This window comes from Malus domestica, chromosome 11, assembly GCF_042453785.1.
Source record: "Malus domestica chromosome 11, GDT2T_hap1".
Classification (NCBI taxonomy): Eukaryota; Viridiplantae; Streptophyta; class Magnoliopsida; order Rosales; family Rosaceae; genus Malus; species Malus domestica.
In genome coordinates this window covers 12934923-12962435 of record NC_091671.1, presented here as the reverse complement: position 1 = coordinate 12962435, position 27513 = coordinate 12934923, and the positions used below count along the sequence as shown (strand labels likewise).

The following is a 27513-nucleotide window of genomic DNA, read 5'->3' as shown; positions in this document are numbered from 1 at the left end:
AAAACAAGACAACAAGAGTAAGGAACATAAGAGTGCAACGGAGAGAAGATAGGTAGACATATCTGGAATATGTTTTGAGTTTTTATTTTTTATTTTTTGGTTTGTGAGGGTTTGAAGTATATGGAAGTTTTGAGAGGTTTATATAAGGATGGGGGAATTGGAAAGGGGTCTTAAATAAGCTCGTGAGTAGCTGAACAATGGAGGAGGTTGCACAGCTTATTGTCTTTGAAATATTAGTGTTGGGGTTGTGGTTGGTACATGATTCTTTAGACTGCAGGAAGGGGGATGTCCGTGAGTTTTCTGTCATAGCACGGTTTGCACTCGGTTTCTTAATATCTTTCATTATTTTTTCTCCAAACTAACCTAATGTTTCCCACCAAAAAAATTAAAAATTGAAAATTTTGATCGAGAGCTGGAGGTGCTAAGTGACCACTTCTTTTTGGTGAAGGGGAAACTTCATAGAAGCCCAATAACTTCAGGATTTAAGAAGTATTTGGCTGTGCACTTACCTTTTGTTATTCTGTAATCATGACTCAAACAAATTAAAAGGCGTGTCACTAATTCAAATTATCATTGCATATAGTAAACATATGCCAGTGAGTTTGAGGCTTGATTCAAATACATTAAAATGAGTTGAGAGTTTGCAAGTCGTTGATAGCTTAGTTGATTAAGAACATCCTTTCTTGAATCCGAGGTTTCGAATTCAAATCTCCCTCTGTTAATATTGTGTATATCAAGAGTTTAACTTCTCATGATGATTAAGGAAACGAATGGCTTCGTTAATTCCAAATTTTGTGGATACGGTGGTACACCCATGGGATGAAAAGATTTTTCAGTGTGCTCGAAACATAGGGCAGTACACCATATGTTTTTATACAATTAGAGGAAATTTCTTTTTCTTTTTTCAGGTATTCCTCTAATTGTATAATAATATGTAGTGTCCTGCCCCGTATTCTGGACACGTTGAAAAATCTCTCCATGAGATGGATGCAAGTAGAAAGGCAGCAATGAGCAAATTACTCACTCTTCTAAAGGATCTCATTAACATCATCTACCCAAAAGCTCATCTACCCATAAGCAATCAACTATTAAATAAAACAATAATTAAGACAGAAAATAGGCCAACTACTTTCTTGGTGAAGATAATTAGGATTTTTATCCACCACCATATTAAAATTGCCTCCCAAACAAAAAAATGCTAATGCCTAAAATTCATATCAGATTTATGAAACAAGTGGGAAGAAATTATGTATTTTATCAGTTAAGACACTAATGTAAGTTATGAAAGAAAGAATGAATGTGCATGCTGCAATCATGTGTAACAACGTTTAATTCGACTATCATAGCAAAATGCCATTCCCCGGAAGAGTTGGGTGGGTTTGGTTTTGCTGTCGATTACAAAATTAGTTGGTTTGAAAATAGCAGATATCAGCAACTACATTTCACATAAAAATTAAACCTCTTAATTAATGCTATCAATGCAGTAGGACATATTATACTCAATAAAGCTAGGGTAACATTATTTTAATAGTATTACAGACATCTTTTCTTACCCGCAACTACAACAAGAGTTTGGACGATAAAATACCGGGTATGAAATGAGCTCTAAACTCGAACTTCCAGAGTTTAAACTTTGACAACCCATAAAACAGATGAGGTTACGTATGCATGCATGCAATCACACCGTGTGCATGTGGAGTATTCCATGTTCCAGAAGTAGAGACATTTTTTGAAATCTAAAAATGTATGACGTTCTTTTTGTTTTTGTTTTGTGGTCGAAACTATTTAGAGCGTGTTTACGTATCTGTAATCGGAATGAAAATGTAGAATTGAATTTTGATTGCGGAATACTTCGGGATTTACTAAACATTGAGGAATAAAAAAAGTAGTGGGGCCCACATAAATTTTGGAATTCAATTCCTTATATTGGAGGAATTGGATTCCTTAGATGCAAGTGGTAATCCAATTCCAGGTGTTATGGGGAATCCGGAATGAGAATCTTCAACCAATTATACCCTCACCTTATTTTGAAAACTCCAACACTACCCTTCGTATTACTAGAGGAAATCCATCCTCTGCTGCCCAGCGCCCTTGTCCAGTGCCAGTCCTTCCCTGATCACCGCAACCCCCCCAGGGCATCAACCCAACCCAAATCCACTTGCCATGAGATGCCGAGAACTTGAAACAGATAATCCTGAAATCATAATGCAATGGAGAGAGAGAGAGAGAGAGAGAGAGAGAGAGAGAGAGAGAGAGAGAGAGTTATCATGGCTTGACTCTTATTGAATGCAAACACGTTTTAGGCCCCATAACCTTCATCATGATTCATGACCTTGGGACTACACTATCAGACATAATTTTTATCACACGCTCATCCTAACTCTGAAAAATGCTACATACTCTTTGTCACATGCCCTTTTATTATGACCTCAAACCATATACGAAGTTCTACATAAACAAAAACTGAAATAGTTACCATTTTTGTTAAAATCAAAACTCAAATGTAGAAACTTAAAATTTAAATTTAAACATTGAAATGATTATCAAACGACTCCTTATGATTAAGAGCTGATTTGGGATTGTGGTGCTGCTAAAAGAAGCAGCTTATTAAAAAATCGGAAACATGAAATGTGTTTGGTAAAACAAAAAAAAGTGTTTTTTAAAAACTGCTAGTAATGATAGCATAAAAGTATAGAAAAGCAGAAGTATGGTAAAAATAAATGTTTTTTTTTTTCAAAGCACAATGAACAGTGCCCATTTAATGAAATTTTAAATGATAAGTATACCCCTGCATATTTTACAGAATTACAATCTTTACCCTTACATTATTCTCTTTAACAATTATTATATCACATTCAATACTATATCATTTGTAGTCATTTAATATATTCACAACAGTATTATACAAAAGTTTACTAAACACTCAATAAATTTATTTTACAGTTATTTATTGTCAGAGCAAAACAGAAGTAATTTATTTGAAAATGACAACACCAAATTAGGCCTAAGTAACAAATGTCCCATTTTCACCAATTTCCTACCATAAATAAATGCACATTTTGAGCCCCAAAATGAAAATGGCATTTCTGAAATTGTGTTCATAACCAAGGCCAAATAAAGACCAGACCCAGCAGCCAAAATAAGGTAGTTAAGATAACGGAACGACAATCATATTTTGCCTCACTCGATCGGAAACACAGTAAATGATGGAGCTGGCTGTGCGCAAAATATCATTTTCTTCCCTTCCTAAGAGTAAGATATCCCAAATTTTATTAATCTCAAGCATCAAACCTTCAAATTTCTAAGCTTTATATATGTATTTATTGTGCACCTGCATATCTTCCCAATTTATGCATGTGTTAATTATATAGAAAGTGCAGTTGTTGATTATTGATTTGCTTTACAATTTTAACCTTAGGCACTGACGGTTGGTAAGCAACCGGCAGACATAGGTTATATCAGTTGATTAGAACAGTGTGCTCGCTCTTATATAGATTAAAGTAGTTTAGATACTGCTTTGTTGAAAAAGAAAAGGTTGGTAAGTAAACGTCGAGAAATAATAAAAATGAGGCAAGCCATGAATGGAGAGCGCCCACAAAAGATTGACATTACTGTGGGATTTTTTCTGCATTTGTGAGTGATTAGGAAAGTGGGTTCCAATGATTTGGTTATTCCACCAATACCCATTCCATTTATAATCTTTATGGAGGAAGCTGGTTGCTGTTGTAAGGGGTTTTCCTAATTAAAACCAACATAAAAGATGGTCCTTTTTTCTACTGAATTTTTTATTGTTGAGGGGATGCCAATAAATGGGGACACTTAGAACTAATGTTGGTTAAAGAAACTGAGTTAATTGATCTTTCTGGGTGGTGCTTCTTGGTTGGTTTGGTGGGGGAGGGGGGGGGGGGGTGAAATTAAGTTGAGCAGCTTCTTCTCTGAGAGCATAAGTGCTGATAAGTGCTTCTTCTCAGTAACTTGCTTTTGATGGGTGAAGTATTTGCTTCCTGTACTGATATGAGTTTAGGGATTCTATTGAGAAACGCGGTCTTTAAGTAGACCAGGAGTGCAAAATGTAAGATGGGGTTGGGGTAGCAAGCTGGTGAGATTAGAATTTAGGTGAATTTTAGTGTGGCTGGTAGGAAGCAAGGTGGAGCTTGAAACATGTGAAAGCAGTCCATAATTAGGTTCTATCATTTGTGTAAGAACTTGGTTTTTCATTCGATGTTTGGTTGATTTCTCTTTACACTGAAGCACTCACTTGTATCGTGGGAGTTCCCTGTATTAGTATTGGGTGGATCTGATTGTGTCTAGTGTTCATTTTCTTTTTTTGCTACATATGGTGATCAAAGGTCCAAAATGAAGAACTTAAATTGACACTAAGCGAGGATTAGCAACACCTAATAAATCCTCAATAATCAGTTGCTCACCGCTGGGAGGGGGAGCATCCAACAATGTGAGGACCAAACCGCGTCAGACCATAAGCCACAATAGTTCCTTCCGTCCACTCATGACACAACTGACACTGAAAAATCTTATGCGGAAACCAACGGAGAATTCTGTACATTGTTGTCTAGCAATGTGCCATGTTGAAGATTTTTATTACGTAATTGTGTGCTGGTTCCTACAGTTTTGAGTAATCTTCCTTTCCAGTTCTATTGGGTTTTGGAACAACTGATATAATCTGTTAATTTAAAGTTAGGGATGGTAAACAATGGATTATCACTAATTTTACAGCATTATCTTCTTATGTCTGGATTTGATGCTGGTAAGCTATATTTTAAAACACGAAATCTGCACAATCGGAGCTTCTGTAAGTGTAACTGAAACTTTGCAAATAGTAACATATGACATTTCCATCTGTTTGTTCTTTGTCATATTATTAAGGATCAAGATTCTAGTTTCTGATCACTAGTCCATTTTTCTTTTGGCTAAAAAAGAACAGGGCACTAGTCCTTCAAAGGTTTCGTGGACTACAACTTTGCTCTAAAAATCCCTTAAATACTCCTGTATGGTTGGGAATCCTTGAATTTGTGCCTTTCTTTATCGTACGGTTTCAACCATAATGAGATTTCTTCAACATTTGGTTTGTTTACTTGGTCTAAGCGAGAATCGTATGATGATAAAGCTTATAGCAAGTTAGTATCTTGATTTTGAGACGAAGTTAGTATCTTGATTTCTTCAACATTGCTTGGTCATGTTGAGAATTCATGTTCTTCCATATTTTCATTGAGCTTGATGTGCTTCCATCTCTTTCGTTTCATTGTTTCAAACTTAAACTTTGTGCTCTGCTTCCCAATAAACAACAGCAATACGCCTGAAAATATTTGGGTTCATGTTTCAATTTCCTTCTTCCCTTTGTTTCTATCAGGCGAAGTATAAGTTTTATTCCTTAATCTAACACCTTAACGTTCTCTTTGTACAATTCAAGTTGCAATGCATGCCACTTAATTTGGTACTTAGTGTTTGATTAGGATTTTCCTTTACTAACAGATTTAAGTACAATGATTTTTCTTCTGATATAGTGTACTTTATTGATTGGATCGTGACTTTTGTTCTTCAGTCAACGTAAAGCCGCAAGAGCAAAGAAGACCATCATCCTTGGTATCTTCTGCTCTACCTGAAACAGTGGCTTCAATAGCAATTGCTGCTGCAGTTGTTGGTACAGCAGCTACGATTCTTGCGAAGAGAACCAAAGCTTCTGAGGAAGCAGAGGTATGTACATAATTATAAAACAATAATCAGAGCATTACTTCCAGCTAACTAATAATTTACAAAGACAAATTTATTTTCTTTAAAGAACGGCATTGATAGAACATGTAATAATTCAACTGTGTGCGGACAAAAGTTCTAATAGGGTAATTATGACCGTGCCACGTCTATTTTCATGTGCTTGAGCTATCTATCCATATGAACTCCTTTTCAGAAGTGCAGGTTCCTATGAAAATATGCGAAGCCTGTCGTGGGTCTGGGATATGTCCTGAATGCAAAGGTGAAGGCTTTGTACTCAAGAAACTCTCAGACGAAAGTGCTGAGAGGGCAAGATTGGCTTCTAAGAATATGGCCACTCGATACACAGCAGGGTACACTTTCTTTTGTGTTTCTCTCACATTCCTTCTCCATTGCCCTTCTTTTCTCTCTCGTCCTAATTTGATTCATGCGTAAGTTCTTCCTAAATGGTATCAGGCTTCCAAAGAAATGGAGCTACTGCACAAAGTGCTCTTCTGCGCGATCATGCCTTGCCTGCAATGGCCGTGGAAAGATAGTTTTGCTCTAACCATATTTGTGCCTTGAATAGAGGAGACTGCGTACTTGACGCATATGTAAAAGAAAATTCGGCTTGTAGGCTTGTACTTTGGAAGATTTAAGTGTTTTCTTTGTTTTGTATTCTTCAATTGCTGAATGCCTTGTATATCAAGTGATGGGTGATGTATATAGTTTTTTGTAAGGGAGATTTTGGATGCGGTTTTTATTTATGAATATTTTTTTATTGAAACCTTATTGGTTTTAATTTTTGATCGAGGTCCCTGAAATTAATATGATAATTTATTTCTATGTACGTTACTATATTTTTTAAATTAAAAATTACAAATTTTAGTTGTTTATATAAATGAAATTTTAAATAAAAAAACCATAATTTGTGGGATTAAAAATATTAAAATATAAATATACTATTGTGTGTGTGTATATATATAAACATGGGTACATTCATTAAAATTAACCAAAAAATTTATTGTAACAAAACATGGGTACATTCTTCAAAATCACAAAAAAAAAAAAGGATATTAGGCTTAATAACATTAGTAAATTTCTTCGATTAAACTTGACATGGATACATTGTAAAATCAAAGAAAAAAGAATGTACCCATATAAGTTTAAAAATAGATTACAAAAAAATTGAATAGATTTTATATAAAAAAAAGGGTACATTTTACATATAACAAATTGCTATATTTAAGAATGAGTATTTTTTAAGATTAAAAAGTTTTACATGAATGGGTACATATAATTATCATGGGTACATTTAGCAAAATAAAAAGTACAAATAAAAAAAATATATGGGTACAAATACAATAAACTTTAAAAAATATGGGCACAAAAAGAAATTAATATATGGGTACAAGTTAAAACTGAAAAGAAAATTGGTACAAATTAAAAAAGAATTACAAATTAAAAATAGGTACAAACTAAAACTAAAAATATATGATAAAAAATTTAGTCATAAATATAAATATACTAATTGTAACATTTTTAACATTAAATGAATATATTTAGAAATAAAAAAAAATATTATTGAAATAATTAATGATGCTATTAATACCCAAAGACTTTATCAAAAATTGAAAAAAAAAATTTAATCAATGAAGTAGCAAAAGAAATGATGAAAACCTAATTTCTCCCTTTTGTAATTACCGTTTATATTGGTAATATCATACAAACACCCCACCAATCCTCGAATTTCAGTGGTGGTGGGCCTGAGCTCAGTCTCAGATTAGGTGATTCGTTCGTATCCTTATAATTTGATTGAAATACTTTCGACAAAAAAAAGAGAGATTGAAATACATAAATTTAGTTTTTGTATTTATAGTGAGATTTTTTAGGAGAAAAAAACATTACAACATGGATCCTCGCAGATCCTATTACCTAAGGTATTAAAGTTCAACCTAGCAAAGAACTATCATATGAGGAAAATTAAACTAAATACAAATTTGATTGTTGCTTAGTACTACTGTCTAGTGGTATTTATCTTTATTTTGTAAGTGAGAGGCCTTAGATTCGATTCTCGCCAAATGCAAATTTGAACCACATTACTGCTAGCCTATTGTGAGGGGCTTAGTCTACTCCCCACGCCTTTAGTGTAGATAATATCATTATTTATTTATTTTTAAATACAAAACTGATAATGTTACTGTCCTACCATTAGTTGTCTTGTTAGCTTCTTAGATAAAATATTGTTTGTACCATACTTAGGGCCTCTGTATTTAGATCTCGTATAAATACTCGGGGGACTCAAATGTAATTATGTGATAAAGGAAGGGGTAAATATGTAATAAGTGAGGAACCCTTATTCTATAAAAGGGACTCCTCACCCTCCCCAGAGGAGAGGCCAATTCTTAAGCCTCCTCACCCCCTCAAGCCTCTCAGATTGAAAAGAGCTCTCATTACAGAGGCGCTCTCTCCCTCTTCAACATCTTAGAGAAATACAATATCAGTATGGACGTAGCCCAAACATTGGGGTGAACCACGATACATCTTGTGTTCTTTATTTTCTTGCAGATTCACGGTCGGATTTACATTGTTCCAAAACCTCCCGTTTTGTGCATCAACATTTGGCGCCGTCTGTGGGAACTGACACGAAAAGCTATGTCGGTTCTCTTTCATTTTTTCATCTCACCACCGTGAAACAACGACCACTGTCCACCGTGATATCTGCAAAACCCAAGAAACCCACAATCTCAAATATAGCAAAGCTTGTTGTTTTTCCCTCTCTCAGATTCTCCTGCAATTTCATAAATCTACATTGCTATATTTTGGGAATTTACATGGCGGGTTCCCAAAAAATTCAGTCCCTAAGACGCAATGTGAAGAGGATTTGAATTGCCCCTATCATGGTGGCTGCCGTTTATGAAGCAACTCCGACCGGCCCACCGCTCAACCCCAAAGCCTCATCGGACCACCACTCACGGCCCCATCTCCAAAACCCATCGAGGCCTCATCTTTTGCCTTCCGAGAAAGACAATGGTTTGGTTCAGAAGCGACCCAGAGGCCGGCAAGTCTCGTCAAAATACATGTCTTATTCTCCTTCTTCTTCTTCAACCTCGACTTCAACTTCTACGGTCTCGTCATTTGCGTCTTCCAGAAGATGCCCATATCCATTGCTCTCAAGGTCCATAAACTCCGTTTCGAACTCGACCCTGCTTCCGGCTCGGAAAAAGGCTCAATCGGTGGATCGGCGGCAACCCATTACACCTCAGACCTCCGGCGGCCTTCCCAAGGCGAGGCTGAGCAATGCCGGTTCTGAAGTCTCTGCCGCCACTCAGTTTTTGGTCACTTCCACTCGGAGATTGTCAGTTTCGTTCCAAGGAGCATGGACTGAAGCTCGGACAACAGGAAGCTCAGTGGGATTGGATCTGGGATTGTGGGTCGAACATTGCAGCAATCCATGATTGATGAGAGCAGAATAGCTTCTTTTGATGGTAGATTGAGCTTGGATTTGGGGAATGCTGAGTTTTTGAAGGATGCTAGGCAAAACCCAGATGCTAATTCGGCCCATGAATCTTCTGTGCCATCTGATCTCACTGATTCTGATACAGACAGTGTTTCTTTTGGTAGCACCTCAGGTGTGCAGGATGCTGGTGGTGCCAAAAAGGGTCGAACCTTACCTCGTGGCATTGCTGTGTCAGCGAGGTTTTAGTAGGAAACTAATAGCCGGTTGAGGCGGTTGCAGGATCCCGGTTTGCCTTCATCAACAAGCCATGTGTCTAGAGCAGAAGCAAATATTCGTTCAATCTCAATCGAAAAGGTTTAATGATGATGTCCCATTATCATTATCTTTCCAGACAATGGCTTCTCCCACTAGGGTACCAACTCGGCCTGCTTCGTCGGGTAAACTTTTGTCTTCGTCATCATTGTCATCCGTTGAGGACGAAATGGGTTTGGATCAGGTGCATGCAAGCACAGGTGGGTTGATGACCTCCAAAGAAGTGGTTGCGGAGCTCATGAGTGATGACCTCCAAAGATGCTTTCTACAAATGGACAGCAGCGCAGAGACAGAGACAGAGACAGAGGCGCAATGGAAAAAGAAAAGATAAAGCAAAATGATGTCTGGAAATGGAGTGGGAAAGAAAAGTAGAAAGCATGGCTACCTATTCCGTCTAAAAAATGCAACAGAAAAAAGAAAAGGGAAGAAGATAAAGAAAAAGCAGACGGGGTGATGGCATAATTATCGGTGTGACCCATTGAGCAGGTCATGCCCCCCGCAAGCACATGCTATCCCACTATCCAACCATCTGCCATACCCACCTTCTGCATCAATTTTTTATAATGGTGTAATTTATTTTTCTTATCTTTCGGAGACATCTGTATAAAGCCCATCAGAGGGTAATAAAAAATTTTAAAAAAATGGCAAACCCAAAATAATGGGCTGAAATGTTATATGGAGGGCGAATACCCATATGCCCAAAAGAGCCAGACCCTCTATTATCATCAACTAGGTGATCAAAAGTACGTCCAGTACTCCAAAATTATTTGGCAACCTGCCGCTATTATCACCAACCAGATGATCAAAAGTACGCCCAGTACTCCAAAATTATTTGGCAACCTGCCGCTATTATCACCAACCAGGTAATCAAAAGTACGCCCAGTACTCCAAAATTATTCGGCAGCCTACCGCTATTATCACCTACTAGGTGATCAAAAGTACGTCCAGTACTCCAAAATTATACATGAGCATCACTCATGTCATTTATACATAAACATTCATGAGCATCACTCATGATAATCATACATAAACATTCATGACCATCATTCATGTCAACATTCATGAGCATCACTCATGTTAACATTCATGAGCATCACTCATGTCAACATCCATGAGCATCACTCATGTCAATCAACATAAACATTCATGAGCATCACTCATGTCAATCTAGCTTCAAAAGCTTCATTTACAAAGCTCTAGCTTCGAAAGCTTCATTTACAGAGCTCTAGCTTCAAAAGTTTCATTTACAGAGCTCTAGCTTCAAAAGCTTCATTTACGAGAGCTCAAACTTCAAAAGCTTTCTTTACAGAGCTCTAGCTTCAAAAGCTTCATTTACGAGAGCTCCAACTTCAAAATCTTGATTTACAAAGCTCCAGCTTTAAAAGCTTCACTTGCAAAGCTTCACCTACAAAGCTTCAGTGCAGGGTATACAAATACCGCCTCCAAACAACCGCCATTTCGGCCCATACATGGATTGAATTTGAAGTCTCCAGCTAACAACCTTTATTGACGAAAGACTTGGGGGACTACACTATGTACCATATATTGGGCCTAAAAAAAATACTTGGGGGACTTAGCCCATTATTTATGTATTGAGGAGCGAACCCTTATTCTATAAAAGGGACTCCCTCACTTTCATTAGAGGGCACTCATTATTCATGTACTGATGAGCAAGCCCTTATTTTGTAAAAGAGACCCCCTCACATTCATTAGAGAGCATTGCCGTCAGCTGAGCAACCGCCTTGCCGCGAGCATCACTCTTAACCCATCACTTATGTATTAAGGAGCGAGCCCTTATTCTATAAAAGGGACTCCCTCACCATCATTAGAGAGCATCGCCGCCTGTTGAGCAACCGCCTCGCCGCGAACACCAACTCTAACCCATCATTTTTGTATTGAGGAACGAGCCCTTATTCTATAAAAGGGACTCCCTCACCTTCAAACGCCACAAGCCGAGCCAACCAAGGCAACATAAGCCACAAGCAGAGCAGCCTCGCAACATGTGCTACTTCTGGTTGAGCATCATTTCACTTTAAGCCCCGCCTCATATCAAGTATTAGTTCAAGACGACATCTAGTTACTTCGGCCTACACATGAACTGAATTTCAAGTCTCCAGCCAAAAGACTCTCTTGACTGAAGACTTGGGGACTACTGTTTGTACCATACTTAGGGCCTCCGTAATTAGATCTCATATAAATACTCAGGGGACTCAAATGTAATTATGTGATAAAGGAAGGGGTAAAAATGTAATAAGTAAGGATCCCTTATTCTATAAAAGGGACTCTCACCCTCCCCAGAGGAGAGGCCAATTCTTAAGCCTCCTCACCCCCTCAAGCCCCTCAGATTAAGAAGAGCTCTCATTACAGAGGCTCTCTCTCTCCCTCTTCAACATCTCAAAGAAATACAATATCAGTGTGGACGTAGCCCAAACATTGGGGTGAACCACGATATATCTTGTGTTCTTCATTTTCTTGCAGATTCACGGTCGAATTTACGTTGTTCCAAGACCTCCGATTTTGTGCATCAACAAATATGATTAACCATAGCCACTCAGTACTATCGTTTGGTATAAAAAAATATTTTATTATTGAAATAATTAATGATGTTATTAATACCCAAGAACTTTGATAAAAAATTGAAAAGAAAAATAGGATTTTAATCAATGGAGTAACAAAATGAAGGATTAGAACCTACTTTCTCCCTTTTGTAATTACCCTTTATATTTGTAATATCATACATAAATTTAGATTTTGTATTTATAGTGAGTTTTTAGGAGAAAAAAACGTTACAACATGGATCCTCGCAGATCCTATTACCTAAGGTATTAAAGTTCAACCTAGCCAAGAACTATCATATGAGGAAATTTAGTAAACTAAATACAAATTTGATTGTTACTTAGTACTACTGTCTAGTGGTATTTATCTTCAATTTCTAAGTGAGAGGTCTTCGGTTCGATTCTCGCCAAATGTAAATTTGAACCACATTCCTACTAGCCTATTATGAGGGGCTTAGTCCACTCCCCACGCTTTTAGTGTAGATAATATCATTATTTATTTATTTTTTAAATACAAATGTAGATAATATCATTATTATTATTATTTTTAAATACAAAACTGATTATGTTACTGTCCTACCATTAGTTGTCTTGTTAGCTGATACAATAGTAGATAATATCATTATTATTTTTTAAATACAAAACTAATTGTGAGGGGCTTAGTCCACTCCCCACGCTTTTAGTATAGATAATATCATTATTTATTTATTTTTTTAAATACAAATGTAGATAATATCATTATTATTATTATTTTTAAATACAAAACTGATTATGTTACTGTTCTACCATTAGTTGTCTTGTTAGCTGATACAAATGTAGATAATATCATTATTATTTTTTTAAATACAAAACTGATTATGTTACTGTCCTACCATTAGTTGTCTTGTTAGCTGATACAAATGTAGATAATATCATTATTATTTCTTAAATACAAAACTAATTGTGAGGGGCTTAGTCCACTCCCCACGCTTTTAGTATAGATAATATCATTATTTATTTATTTTTTTAAATACCAATGTAGATAATATCATTATTATTATTATTATTTTTAAATACAAAACTGATTATGTTACTGTCCTACCATTAGTTGTCTTGTTAGCTGATACAAATGTAGATAATATCATTATTATTTTTTTTAAATACAAAACTGATTATGTTACTGTCCTACCATTAGTTGTCTTGTTAGCTTCTCAGATAAAATATGATTAACCATTGTCATTCAGTACTACCGTCTGGTGGTATTTTTTGTCACTTAAAAGTGAGAGGTCTTAGGTTCGAATCTCATGGATGGCGAATTCGATACCAAATTAAGTTGCCCATTGTGTGACTTAGCGTAAATCCCCTTCCCTTTAGTGTAAAAAGATAGATGTACTAAAATAAAAACATGATTAACCATATAATTTGGAATGGTGTGTACTATCCACACACTAACACACCCTGACCTAGATCGAGGCATGCTGGCCGTGATAGGAGCATATTTACGCGACTTAATTAGCTTGTTCTTGTGCATTTGTGTTGTTATTTTTTAGTTAATTATGTATTTTAAGCTATTTTCGTGTGTTTGTAGGTCATAATAACAAAGTTGGCAAGAAAGTGCATTTTGGAGCATTTTAGAGCATTTTTGAGCCAAGATTGGATAGTGCAAGCATGAAGACATGAGGATGGACGTTTTTGAAGATTTGAAGGCTAGAAATCAGCATGTGTTTGTGCAAGTGTGTTGACCTACAACTCCATATATCCATCCACCACCACAATAGACCATCCATTCATCAAACCACACCTTGTGCTGCAACAAAGAGAAGAAGAAGGACCCTTGGACGTGCTTGCCATTCAAGTTGGATTGTTGGAGCGTTTTTAGGTGTTTTCATTCTTTTGTTTTCAATGTCTACTTTGTTATTTTCTAATTTTGTTGCAATTATGAGTGGCTAAACCCGTATTTAGTTAGGGGGAAGTTTGAAGCCATGAACATGCTTAAGATATGAATTGATTTCTTCCAATTGTGATTTGATAAGTTGTGACTGCAATTCAATTATCTATTTTCTTCATAACTGATTCTTGTATGTTTATTAAGGATGCATACTTAGTTTTCATGCATGAATTAGATGCTAGAATATAAATGAGTTTCGCCTAATCGTTACAAGTTTATATTCATGAGTAGTGAAGGTTGCTTGTCACAATCGCGTTAATTGAATTCTTGGCAAACGTATCATGCATTCATAGTTACAATTGCCTCGTCAACACTTATGATTTTAACTAAGCGTAATGATCTCTGATTGTATCTCTATTATGCATTCATATAGAGGACTTTTAGAGAATGATTTGGGTTGTCGCATGCATTCATCCAATTCAATGAGTAAAGGAAAATCTGAGGGTTAATTTGTGCATCACGGTTAATCTGGGGTGTTGAGTATCATAGTTTATTGAAAAGCAATTGGAAATCGATTCATGTACAAATGTGTCATGTGTGAAGTACGGACCTCTAACTAATCCATCCATCATCTTATTTTCTTAAATTCGTTTTACAATCTGCCTAGTTTTATAACTTGTTTGTTTGTTTCAAATTCATCAAAACTAAAATCCCCCTTTTACTTTCTTGTTTCAAAGTGTTTAAAATCTGTTTTGTTTGTGTTTTAGAGTGTTTTGAGTCAAACCAAAACACTAAATTCATCCAAAGTTGTGTTAGAGTCAAATCTGCCCAGTAAGTGTTTTAGGCAGTTTTGAGTGTTTTTAAGTTGTTTTGAGTCTTGTGAACCTGTTTTGAGTCCTTCAAGTCTATTCAAACGTTTTTAACTTTGTTTTTATGTTTTTGAGTTAGTTTAGAGGTTTTAGCAAGCCCTCCTAATCCCCGGTTTAAAACGATCCCTACTTGCATTTATACTACAATTTGACAACAAGAGGGTTTAATTTGAGTGCTTAACTTTCATCACATCAGGCCGTCACGTGAGGGTGATGTAGCCATGTGCACAGTGTTGAAGCAATTGAGATACAAAGAATATGAATAAATAAAAACCAAGCTACTAAAGGTACTAGCTAAGATAAGGTGCAAGTGATAGGTTAAGTGTGAAATACACAACCAGAGCATAAATAGCCTAAGTGCAGTCAAGCAGGACAAGTACTAATTATACAACACCCAAGGGTGATCTTACATTTATGATGTTCTGTCAGAACCACCGTCAAAATCCCTGTGAGCCAACAAAGCACTTCTACCTAAAACCTGGAGGGGCGCAAAACAGAAAGTGTGAGTGGGTAAACAAAACTTTTCAAAATCATTTCATTTCTCAAAAGTTCTAACCCTTCGCCGTAAAACTTGTATAATTTCCCAGAAAATATGTACATACTATAACAGAAATCAGGATGAAAACCATAGAAATATATCATGCCAAAGTATCTCAATGAAATGCTATAAGTAATCTAATTTAAATATATCAATACTAGATATCATGTCAGTCAGATTCACCTAACGTCACCTGCGTGGCTGAGTATATAGCTCATAACTAATCTCAATCATATCAAATCAAATCATGCACATGAGTCGGAACCACCTAAAGTGGTATGTACGACAAGACTAGGTGTAAAATAAAAATGCTCTAGTGCTACGATCACGTGAAGACTGTGAGAATAATCGCGGGTCACCTACGAGTCGGAACCAACTAAAATGGTATGTACGACAAGCTTGTGAACTAACTTGGGTGGTCTGTACGACAAGCATGTGCACTAATTTGGATCCAAGGTGAGCATATGGTGCGGGAGGTGAACATCACGTGAAGGACTGTGCCCTAACTCTGGGCAGGAGCACTAACACCGGGGTGCAGGTTTATGAGCTCTCAATACATCACATCATATCTCGTATAACTGAAGCAATCTCATATCTTTAATTTATGAACTTACCTGGCACTTACCTGTGCGTCCGCAGCACCAATTATAAATATATGCAACCACTAATGCATAAATAAAATAGGCAGATACTTTGCATGGCATTTCAAATCGTATAATCATTCAAATTCATTTTCTGGGAAAAAGCTCAAGTATATAGGTATATGAGGAAAACCAAAAGCCCACTCACTAATATGTCGAAAGGTCGTAGCCCGCGAGCCTCGATTGATGGCGCTCGTCCTCAGGATAGGTCTCACCTATATGCGAAATAACTAAATAAACGTTATTCAAAGCATATATACAAAACTAGAAAATAACTTCTCATACAATGCTCAAATGGGGTATTTGAATATACCACCATGACCTACTCAACCTGAGGAACATCCCCAAATTTTTAGAAAAAATTTCATGACCACACGCGCCCTCACGCGCTGGCCAAGGCACGGCCAGACGCACAGCCCACGCGCAGGCACGTGCCTAGCATACCAAACAGATTCCCTAACGGCGTTAGGGAATATTCTGTTAAAAATCAGAATATGCCGTTATGTTTACCTGACGGCGTCAGAATATTCCGTCAACTTTTCCTTGGTTCGCCGGAGTCCGACGCCGGTCACCGCTACGATCGCCTGAACTGGAAAAATAATCAAACCTTCATATCTTCTTCGATTCTCAACCAAAATTCACGAATTTTGTACCAAAATGAAGCTTAAGATGAGAAGAACATATTCATACCACTTTGGGGACCTAAAACCAACAGAAAGTCGCTTGAAAAACCTTCGATATTCCTGCCAAACCTGCAACTCACTAAACCTGGGCTTCCCGAAGTCCAAATCACTTCAAAATCACTCCCCGAGCTTCGTGAAGATGTTTTAAGGCTCCCTATAACCTTAAAACTCCTTGAAAACTTCACGATTACGAGTGCATGAACAGTACTCAAAATATGAGATTCTGGGTTCTCGGGTTTTACGAGTTCTCACGTCTAACTAAAGGTATGGATGTGTTCCTGAGCTCACAAGGAACACAAAAGCAACCTCCTCGACGTCGATCTGTGGTTTGAGAGTTGAGTTCAAGGGTGACCGTACAACTTGTACGGACAATGGATGGAAGCCGAGAGAAGGAAAGAGAGAGAGAGTCAACGGGATGGGTATGGGTGTGTGAGTGTGTGTGTGGTCCAGTTTGCAGCCAACCAAAAACAAAAGAAAATAAAACCTAAAACCTAAATCTTAAATAGTTCCAAAAGCCTAGAAAAAAATTAGGAATTGGACCACAACCACAAACATATCACACATAACACATCTCAACGTCCAAGGGTACTTTAGACAATTCACACCATCGAAAAATTTATTTCCGGTCGTCGGATCAAATGAATTGAAGAAGATCAAATGAATTGAAATTAATAAGGGTTGTTTGAGAAATAAAAAGGGGTGTGTGGATATCACAATTATTAATTAAAAACTTGCATTGTAAATTTGTAATGCATTTGACATTATTTGTGACACTTCCATTAAAATGAATTTTAACGTTATCTGTAATCATCCAACGTTTTAATTTGATGTGAGTAGCTTTAATACGCTCCAAAAAATATATCAATACATTATGCGTCAATAGCAGCACAAATTTGAGAGAACTGGTGTTAGAAACTAACTAGCAATTGAGGCCCGCTCGATGCTACGGGTTTCAAAATGATCTTAAACGTGTAAAAAGTAGAGCTTATATACATGAGAAAATATGTGCCAAAGAGTAGGGTTGTATACATATATTACATTCTTATATTACATGACAAAAATTGGGATGGTCGTATGCCATAGCCAGAGTTCTATTTACATTCATATATTACATGCAAGAAGTTGAGGATGACATACTAACAGCCTCTTCAATTCTGAGATTTTTTCTTAAGAGACTCTTTTAGCCAAAAAAACAGTACACCGCAATAAATGCACATGTAGTTCTTGTCTCCCATATCCACATATTCCACAATATTGCCTATTTAATAAAAATACATGTGGGAAAGGAAGAAAAAGAAGACAAAAATGCAACTTATTAGTGACAGAGTAATAAATGCATAATCGACTCAAAATAAATTGTAAGTTCAATAGAGACAATTACCTTGTTTGTTTTTTTGAAAATTGGCTTGACCTTTACTAATTTGATTTGAATTATCAAATGTAACGACATTGGCACTTGTTTGGACTGTGTTTATACTGTTTGTCAACAATTTTTTGTCTTTTGTCCTGATGTTCAAAGCTTGGTTTATCACAAACTTGTATGCCACCGGAAGAACCAACAATATGGCATTCTTGTATTATTTGATTGCGTTTGCTAGTTCTACACCCTCTTAACATGGCATAAAAAAATTCAAACTCCAAGCAATAGATAATTCACTGAGAAATCTAAAAAAAAAAATAATAAAAAAAAAGTTGTCAATTATTAAATACTTAACAATAAGTAAACTAAAATGAAGCAAAACACATAAGTCACATTTGAAAACCAACACCGAATGCAAAAACGCTTGCAATAAAGTTCCTATTCAACTGTTGATGATGACTCATATTCTTTGTCTACTCAAGTTGTACGCCTATGTTTACCCTTCATTTTAATTATTCATCTCAGTATTCATTGCACCATAGAGTACTACCAAGCAAATACACATTATACAGTCTAATTCTTTTTTAGTCCTTTTTCAGGTCCCAGAAGCTGCAAGCTTTAACTCAATTCACTTTGCTATCAAAGTAAATGACCAGTGGACATATTTCTTAGTGTTCAAGAGGCCGACGGCCAATGAGACGTTAGCCATACAAATAGGACCCAAACAATTTGATTAATTGCTATTTTTATTCCTACTGAACAAACCAATTTGAATGGCTTCAAACTCAAAAATTGCAAAATTTTATAGAAATTTTTTTGTCATACCTTATTTCAAACACGTTGCTCTGTTCTTACTGCGGCTGCGGAACAACTCCTCCACCAACACTGATTTACAGAATCTGTTTGATGCCTAAAGATTATGAGTCAACCTGGTGATGTGATAACATATCTCATAAATTAAATGAATAATACCTTTTACTGGAGACTACAAATATGTACTTCCTGAGCAATATCTTTTATCAAATCTAAATTAACCTACACTTAATTAATATAGTAGGGAAGAATAAAAATGAAGAGGTATGGAAAAAAGTGATAAGAATGCCTATATATTTAGTGTCAAGAAAAAAATCCCATTTTTTCTTATACCTAATAGAAATGTCATTACTGGACTGCAATTTAGGTACAATTTGATTAGAAACTAATTAATTGATATTTTCTCATTAAACTAAGTTGTAAAATAGCACCACATAATGGGTGGCGGACCATTGCCCCGTCATGGAGATATATGAACTCTCTTTATCTCACACATTATCAACTGACATGATGAGCGATGAGATGATCCGTAAAGGAATGTATTCATACTGTAAATTAAAGATACAATTTCTAAATTCTGTAAAATTTTGTAAAAGATTATCGAGCAAAGCAATTGAGGTGTCAAATCACCGATCATACCCTTACATACATGGTTACCAGACACTCAAATCCTCTTTTCCTTGTTAACAATAAGTAAACTAAAATGAAGCAAAACACATAACAGTCACATTCTAACACCGAATGCAGAAACCAATATCAATAACGATTCAAAGAACCTCAATTTACTGTCTTTTACAATTGAAACTATATTATAGGATGTTAAATCTTTAGGCTATTTTTTTATGACAGAAAATAAAATAATTTGAAGCTAAATTGATTTAAGTGTTAAATTTTTAGGCATTACCCATATACCATATCAACAGTCATCACTTAAAGTAACCTTTACAATTATGCTTGCATAGAAAGTTCGCATTCAGCTGTTCACGATGAGCTATACTCTTCGTCTACTCAAGTTGTATAGTGTCATAATGCAACTGCAAAAAACTAAGAGAATGAAACTTCTAAGAGTTTGAACCCTACCAAAAGTTGGTTAGTAATTAGTTCCTGGGCAAATTACTAATCTTTAATTAATTAGTATTTTATTCCTATTTAACAAACCAATTTGAATGGCTTAAAACTCAAAAATTGCGAAATTTTATAGAAAAGTTTTGGTCAGACCTTATTTCAAACACATTGCTATGTTCTTCCTGAGGCTGCGGAACAACTCCTCCAGCAACACTGATTTACAGAATCTATTTCAAGCCTAAAGAGTATGAGTCAATCTAGAGATTTGATATAAGTGTGAACACGGAAAATTCCTGAAACGAAAGAGACAAGAACAACGTGCACAAACAAATATTTGTATTTTTGATGATTTTGGGTTACAATCTCTCTCAAATTTGGTCCTCTGATTCGATCCCCGTAAGGTGTGTATTTGTGGATGTTTCGTTGATCCAAGGGCCGTCGGGGCTTGATCTTGGATGAACTGTTGGAAGTTTCTTCAAAGGGTCGTGGGCTTGATCTTTGAAGGTGGATTTGAGCGGATCTTCAAGGAGCCGTTGGGGCTTGATCTTGAGGATGAATGTTTCTCCAAGGGCCGTTTGAGGCTTGATCTTGAATAACGGTGATGAGCGGATCTTCAAGGGTTTTTGGGCTTGATCTTGAAGAAACAGTGATGAACAGATCTTCAAGGGCTTTTGGGCTTAATCTTGAAGAACGGTTGGATGTGTGTGGATTTGTCGACGTTGTTGATCCAAAGGGCCGTCGGGGCTTGATCTTGAAAGAGCGATGAACGAAGAACTAAGAACACTTTCTTCAAGGGCCGTCGGGGCTTGATCTTGAATTGGTGGATGATTGTTGATCCAAAGGGCCGTTGGGGCTTGATCTTAGGATGAACGAAGAACGAAGAGAGCTTTCTTGATTTTTCGGGAACCTGGATGCTTGAGAGCTTCGGAGTTTCAGAGCTTCAGAGCTTCAAGGTGTAATATGAATTGGTTGATTAAATGAATGAAATAGGCTTGTATTTATAGAATTTTCCAAAGCCTAATTTTGAATATAATATCCCAGATGAAATAAGTCGTTTCTGCCAGGTGTTGACACGTGTCCTATTTGATGACTTTTCCAACTCATTTCAATTTTCGTTAAGTCACACGCTACATGTAAAATTTATGTAATACATGAGCGTTGACACTTTGATTTATCGGTCAACATTTATTTACCGAAATTTCGATGTCTACAATAAGATCTTAAAAAATAAATAAATAATATTCAGATAAAATAAAATCATATCAAAAGAACCCATAACTTTAAAAGAAAAATTGTCCTAACTGGAAATTTAAACGATGAATTCTAAAAAAAAAAAAGTAAATCGATTTGATAAAGATGTGAGTAAATTAATTTCATAAATATGAAATCATAACCATGCCATTCCAATTACTACTTTTGGTATGACGACGAACATAAGGATGCCTAATACTACCTTTCCAAAGTGCAGAAAGAGAGAGAATACAATTGAGGTAAATTTCGAAAATCCTCGTCAAAACGGTAATGAATCGGGACATGCAACAGGTGTTTCTTGTTCCTGCGATTAAAGGGAGATGATTGGCAAAACATAATTAACAAAACATCAAAAACTCCCACACAGATTCATTCATCAAACCCCCCAAAAAAATAAAAAACCACAAACGTAAAGCAAAAACGCAGAAAAACTTCATCAAAACGACGACTAAAGACACCCAAAAAAACCAAATCAGGAAATCAAAAGGGCAAGCATCAACAAAGACCTCACCCAAATGGAATCCAATGGAGAGAACGAACCACCGAGAGATGAGGAAAACGGCAAGGCAAGGAGAGGGGCGATGTAATTTTTGGGTGATGAGTGTCAGATTTCTCGCTGAAGGGAAAAGGGAAGAGAATTTAAGCCATATTTTGATGTTGGAAGAAAATGAAGCAGGAAGAAGAGGTATTTGTGAGTGCGATTCCAGCTGAACAGTGATACAGTGATACAGTTGATATGCATAGTTTGAATTTATTTTGTAGATCCCAAACTTCCAAAGATTTATTTATTTATTATTATTATTTTTTTTTTGAAAAGTAAGTAAGGGTTTAGTCCATTTGAATAAATCCGATCGATATTAGAGAGAATTCACTAGAGTCACTTTTTGGAGCTCCTCTGTAGAATTCACTCAGACTATATTTGGATCAGGAACTTCTAAATTTGAAGGGATTAAATCCAAGTTGGTAAGAAATGGATCATAAAATTGTAGATTAAAGTGATTAGTTATGCCATCCATAAGCATTACAAAGATATATATGGGAGAGATTTGCAAATCTCTGCTTGGAAGGTGTCATTTTCAAATACATCTCACATGCATTTCTAATGCTCATAGAGGTCATTACTAATCTCTTCTAATCTTATATTTTATGGCCCATTTCTTACTAACTTTAACTCAATTCTTTGTGACTTAGGATATCATCTAACATAGCCTCAATATGCGCTTCGGACGAGCAATTTCAAGACTCATGCAAATTCTTCGATTACAAGTGGGCAAAGTACAATGTTACAGATTGCATTATTAACCAATCAAAGTGGATCATTTACTAGTTGTATATATATAATTTAGGTTTATGAAGCCAAGCATTACTCCAAACAAACAATATTCAAATATAATTTCCTTTGACGTGTGCAAATTCCGGGCCGACTTAATTATTAGGAGTTCATTGACTTAGTTAATACTTGGTTGTCCCTAAGATGCAAGACAGTTGTTAATTAACCAGCTGATTGCAATTTTGAAGGGTTACTGTGATCCCTTGGGATATTCGATGAGACTTTTACTATTCATATCATCGTATGCGGCGAACTGGATCACACAAATGTGGAGAATCTTACTCTTGCCCGTTGCCCCTTCACAACCCTCCACAACGTCAACTCCAAGCCCTATATAAATCCCACACTCCCTTTGTACCTTCCTCACACAACACTACAATTCCGTTTAGTACTCTAATCAGCATCAAAATCCAAACCCCAAACCCCGAATTCCGAAGCCCCAAAAATGGCAGATTCAGAAGGTGAACCCGGAAGCTCCATGCATGGAGTGACAGGCAGAGAGCAAACCTTTGCATTTTCAGTAGCATCACCAATTGTCCCAACAGACACGACAGCCAAATTCGACTTGCCAGTCGATTCAGAGCACAAGGCCAAAGTTTTCAAACTATTCTCTCTGGCCAACCCTCACATGAGGACGTTCCACTTGTCTTGGATCTCCTTCTTCACTTGCTTTATCTCAACATTTGCAGCTGCTCCTCTCGTCCCTATCATCCGAGACAACATAAACCTCACGAAGCAAGACATCGGAAATGCCGGAGTTGCCTCCGTCTCAGGCAGCATATTCTCAAGGCTTGTGATGGGTGCGGTGTGTGATTTGATAGGGCCACGCTACGGCTGTGCGTTCCTAATTATGCTCAGCGCACCCACTGTGTTTTGCATGTCGTTTGTGGCTGACGCTGGGGGTTACATAGCAGTTAGGTTTATGATTGGTTTTTCCCTTGCAACATTTGTGTCGTGCCAATATTGGATGAGCACAATGTTTAATGGTAAGATTATTGGACTGGTTAATGGGACTGCAGCCGGGTGGGGAAACATGGGCGGTGGGGCAACCCAACTCTTGATGCCATTGATGTTCGACATCATCGGTAGATGTGGAGCAACTCCTTTTACTGCCTGGAGAATTGCATTCTTCATTCCAGGGTGGTTTCATATCATTACTGGAATCATGGTGTTGACCCTTGGCCAAGACTTGCCCGATGGGAATCTTGGTGCCTTGCAGAAGAAGGGTGAAGTTGCCAAAGATCAATTCTCCAAGGTCAGTTTCTTTTTAATATTTTTTTATTCACTCACTTTCAAAGACAGAATTTTATATAAGTTGATAACTAATTATATTGATGTCTAATTGATCAATTTCATTACTATTGTTCAGGTATTGTGGTATGCTGTCACAAACTATAGAACGTGGATCTTTGTCCTTCTCTATGGCTACTCCATGGGTGTTGAGTTGTCCATTGATAATGTCATTGCTGAATACTTCTATGACCGGTTAGTTTTTCTTCTTTACTTATTTGTTTTTCATTTTTGGGTAACTATTTTTACCGTATTTAACGTTCTCTTGTCATATATATAATATGTTATGTTACCGTACTATTTCAAATAAATTTAATCAGATTGAGAGTTTGACAAGATAAACGCATCATATTGTTTGGATAAAAAATCAAGTATCATTTCTCGTTTAATATTTTATTTATCTTTTACTGAGGTAAACTGCTTACTAACTCAGTGATATCATGATCATTTTAACAAATATAAGCAGTGTTGATTTCCCACCCGTCAGTTGCATTAATTTCTCTCTTGTACTGTACCAATTACGTTTAATTTGTGTTAATCGAATCCACAGATTTGATCTAAAACTTCACTTAGCCGGCATCATTGCTGCATCATTCGGCATGGCCAACTTTGCGGCTCGTCCCTTTGGTGGGTGGGCATCTGATGTAGCAGGCAGGTACTTTGGAATGAGAGGCAGGTTGTGGACTCTCTGGATTCTCCAAACCCTAGGAGGAGTCTTCTGTATATGTCTCGGCCGAGCCAATTCACTCCCCCTTGCAGTCCTTGCCATGATCCTCTTCTCTATAGGAGCCCAGGCTGCATGTGGAGCTACCTTTGGCGTCATCCCCTTCATCTCCCGACGTTCCCTCGGCATCATATCTGGCCTCACCGGAGCAGGTGGGAACTTTGGGTCTGGGTTGACCCAACTAGTGTTCTTCTCGACCTCAGCGTTCTCAACTGCCTCAGGGTTGTCTTGGATGGGGGTAATGATTGTGTGCTGTACTCTTCCTGTGACTTTGGTGCACTTCCCACAATGGGGAGGCATGTTCCTTCCAGCGTCCAAAGATGTCGAGAAGTCGACGGAAGAGTTTTACTATGCAGCTGAGTGGAGTGAGGCGGAGAAGCAGAAGGGGCTGCACCAAGGGAGTTTAAAGTTCGCAGAGAATAGTAGGTCTGAGCGTGGTAGGCGGGTTGCCTCTGTTCCAACTCCACCAAACACCACACCTTCCCATGTTTAGTCAACAAAGAGAAATATCGACATGCAAGTGTGAAACACACAATAGCAATGAATACTTTTATTTGGACCATCATAATTAATCATATTTGTAACTCATACAAGTGAGTTTTAAAAATATGAATTTCAAGTCTATTATAAGGTCGTACAATACATAATGAGTTAAATTAGGGCAAATATATATAGTTTCTTTGTACTGAAAATGGAGGCGGTGTAATAAGCTAATAGCGTGTGCTTTTATTCTATATGATGCAGACAAATGCTTTTACTTCTCATAATAAGTTTGTTAAGATCTTATAACACATCGAAATATCCTTTTTTAATGTTTTAGATGGACACAAATCAGAAGATTTTAAGGTCTGTTACTTTATTATTTCAATTTTCAATTTTAACGTCCCGTTTTATAACATTTTTGGTTTTTAGTCTTTTAGTTTCAGCAAATGTAAAATGAAAACCAAAATCTTGAACTCTAAAAAAGTAGCTTTCAATTTTCGATTTTCAAATTTTTTATTTTATTTTATTTTAAAATAAACAATCACCAAACTGTTATGACCCATTGTAGAGAATATAGGGAGAGGGGACACGGCAAAAGCGAAGGAGGGATGAAGAATAGGTTTGAGGAATTTTGCGTGCTATTCCCTAGTCCTTGTGCCTTTATTTATGGTAAACCAATGAGAATTCCTTGCCTTGCAAGTAATACAATCTTAAAGGAAAATGATCTTTTAGTATCTCAAGAGCAACTCCACCGTTGGAGTTTGCTCAGGGGACATGCAAGGAAAAAGGGCCCTAGAGACCGGGCTGTGGACTCCAGTGTGGGGGAGCCCGAGGGACTGTGGAGGCTTGAGTGCCTATGAGGAATTGCCAGCTCGAGAGCCCGAGTGGATCTGACGCAGGGCTGACGTCAGGGCGACGTCAATCATAATATAAAATTAATAAAAATATAAAATATTAATAAAAAAAGTAAAATTAAAAAAAAAAAAAAATTGTAAAACCCAGCTTCGAACTCAACGGCTGTCGCCGGAGTTCGTCGTCGAGGTGATGAACACCCACAGACAAATGGCAGAGATGGGTGTCTCTCGCGGCGAAATTCAGAAGCTCGAAGGTTCTCTGAGAGAAAAGGAAGACGGGTTTGCTTCCAAATGGAGGAGGAGTTGAAGACGAAGGAGGCGATTGAAGACGAGGCGCAAGTTTGTCGAGGGACGATTGAAAGGTTGGAGCTTGAGAGAAAAAGGTGAGATGGGTTTTTGTTGAAGTGCCAAGGAGGGCATAATCGAAATAATCGATGGTGTCAGTGACGAAAAGGCTAAGAATGGAGCTGAAGAAGCTGAGGGGTTTTGGGAGGAGACTGGTTGAAAACTGGGTGTGGGGGGGGGGGGATGTGTTGCTGAGCTTGAAGAAAAAATGGTGCGTTGGCACCATGTGAAAAGAAGAAAAATAATAATAAAAAAAAGGTTTTGGAATGGTGTGATGCACCATATGAAAAGAAATAATAAAAATAATTTTTTAATAGAAAATGGTACAACGAGACCGATTAAAAATCTTATCCGAAATTACAAATAAAATTATTTTGTATTATTTAGAAGAAAAAAAACTAATATTTTATTGTCTATTGCCAGGGCTATTGAAATACAACGGTGGAGATGCATAAGTGTATTGCCTGTGGGATTACTGTTCATTAGGGCAGTTACTGTTCACTGGGTGGATAGCATAGTGTATTGCCTGGGGGAAGGGCTCCAACGGTGGAGTTGCTCTAAATACAATCTACTAATGATTTACACAATCACACATGTGCTCGAATTATATTCCTTACACTTTCCCTTGAGTGTGTAAATCCTCAAGTAGTTGGCGCATCATATCTTCAAGTTGATGAAGCCGTCTTGTCTAGTAGGCACAAGTAGTAGATGCGAGTTTCAAAACAAACAAAAAAAATGCATAGGTGGTAAAACTTACAAAACCTTGCTATGGTAAAACCCAAGGTGGGATAAAAACCCATAGTAAGAAGAAAAGTGGGAAGTCGCATTAAGTCAAAACTAAATGTCTTCTAGACGCAAGTAGAAAAGGTCACAAGCGTATGACTAGCCCAAGATGGGTGCCTCGTCAAAATCTAGTCAAATAACAAAAATCTAGTGGGAAAAATGCTGCCAATTGTAGGGGAAATAGTACATTAGGATCAAAAGAGTATACTTTTAGGTACTCCCCCTGAGTTTGTAGTTCTCATTTGGAAGTTTTGTCAAAAGCGTATCTATCTCATTAGCAATTAATAATGCTTGCATGTCCCCTGAGCAAACTCCAACGGTGGAGTTGCTCTTGAGATACTAAAAGATCATTTTCCTTTAAGATTGTATTACTTGCAAGGCAAGGAATTCTCATTGGTTTACCATAAATAAAGGCACAAGGACTAGGGAATAGCACGCAAAATTCCTCAAACCTATTCTTCATCCCTCCTTCGCTTTTGCCGTGTCCCCTCTCCCTATATTCTCTACAATGGGTCATAACAGTTTGGTGATTGTTTATTTTAAAATAAAATAAAATAAAAAATTTGAAAATCGAAAATTGAAAG

At 36.9% G+C, this 27513-nt stretch overlaps 2 protein-coding genes and 2 long non-coding RNA genes across 13 annotated transcripts; 3 read left to right on the top strand and 1 right to left on the bottom strand.

Annotated features, from left to right (window-relative positions):
• Positions 1 to 3116: 3116 nt before the first annotated feature.
• Positions 3117 to 6493, top strand: LOC103413064 (uncharacterized). The gene is made up of 4 exons (XM_029088572.2): positions 3117 to 3252; positions 5561 to 5712; positions 5932 to 6080; positions 6184 to 6493. Exons 1-4 carry the CDS (start codon positions 3204 to 3206, stop codon positions 6272 to 6274), a joined length of 441 nt encoding a protein of 146 aa, XP_028944405.1. The 5' UTR covers positions 3117 to 3203; the 3' UTR covers positions 6275 to 6493.
• Positions 4086 to 4380, top strand: LOC139189653 (uncharacterized). Its single transcript, XR_011573482.1, has 2 exons — positions 4086 to 4198; positions 4350 to 4380. It is a non-coding gene; the product is annotated as an uncharacterized lncRNA (long non-coding RNA).
• Positions 6494 to 17594: 11101 nt separating the features above from the next.
• LOC114819532 (uncharacterized) lies at positions 17595 to 21897 on the bottom strand. 10 transcript variants are annotated; one of them, XR_003766783.2, is made up of 5 exons: positions 21632 to 21897; positions 21323 to 21424; positions 20023 to 20107; positions 18013 to 18920; positions 17595 to 17889 (listed from the first exon to the last, which is right to left on the bottom strand). It is a non-coding gene; the product is annotated as an uncharacterized lncRNA (long non-coding RNA). The 10 variants fall into 10 exon arrangements; XR_003766781.2 differs by having other exon boundaries at positions 17595 to 18920; positions 20023 to 20126; XR_011573549.1 differs by having other exon boundaries at positions 17595 to 18890; positions 20023 to 20126.
• A 911-nt stretch (positions 21898 to 22808) lies between these two features.
• On the top strand, positions 22809 to 25283 carry LOC114819531 (high affinity nitrate transporter 2.4-like). Its single transcript, XM_070808804.1, has 3 exons — positions 22809 to 23705; positions 23820 to 23935; positions 24291 to 25283. Exons 1-3 carry the CDS (start codon positions 22896 to 22898, stop codon positions 24955 to 24957), a joined length of 1593 nt encoding a protein of 530 aa, XP_070664905.1. The 5' UTR covers positions 22809 to 22895; the 3' UTR covers positions 24958 to 25283.
• The last annotated feature ends 2230 nt before the right edge of the window (positions 25284 to 27513 follow it).

Bases quoted from the DNA above. Each gene is read 5' to 3' on its own strand.
- LOC103413064 (XM_029088572.2), top strand. From the start codon at position 3,204: ATGATGGAGCTGGCTGTGCGCAAAATATCATTTTCTTCCCTTCCTAAG. The intron at 3,253-5,560 runs GTAAGATATCCC...TTTGTTCTTCAG, and splicing joins ATTTTCTTCCCTTCCTAAGA to TCAACGTAAAGCCGCAAGAG. The intron at 5,713-5,931 runs GTATGTACATAA...TCAGAAGTGCAG, and splicing joins AAGCTTCTGAGGAAGCAGAG to GTTCCTATGAAAATATGCGA.
- LOC114819531 (XM_070808804.1), top strand. From the start codon at position 22,896: ATGGCAGATTCAGAAGGTGAACCCGGAAGCTCCATGCATGGAGTGACA. The intron at 23,706-23,819 runs GTCAGTTTCTTT...ACTATTGTTCAG, and splicing joins CCAAAGATCAATTCTCCAAG to GTATTGTGGTATGCTGTCAC. The intron at 23,936-24,290 runs GTTAGTTTTTCT...TCGAATCCACAG, and splicing joins GCTGAATACTTCTATGACCG to ATTTGATCTAAAACTTCACT.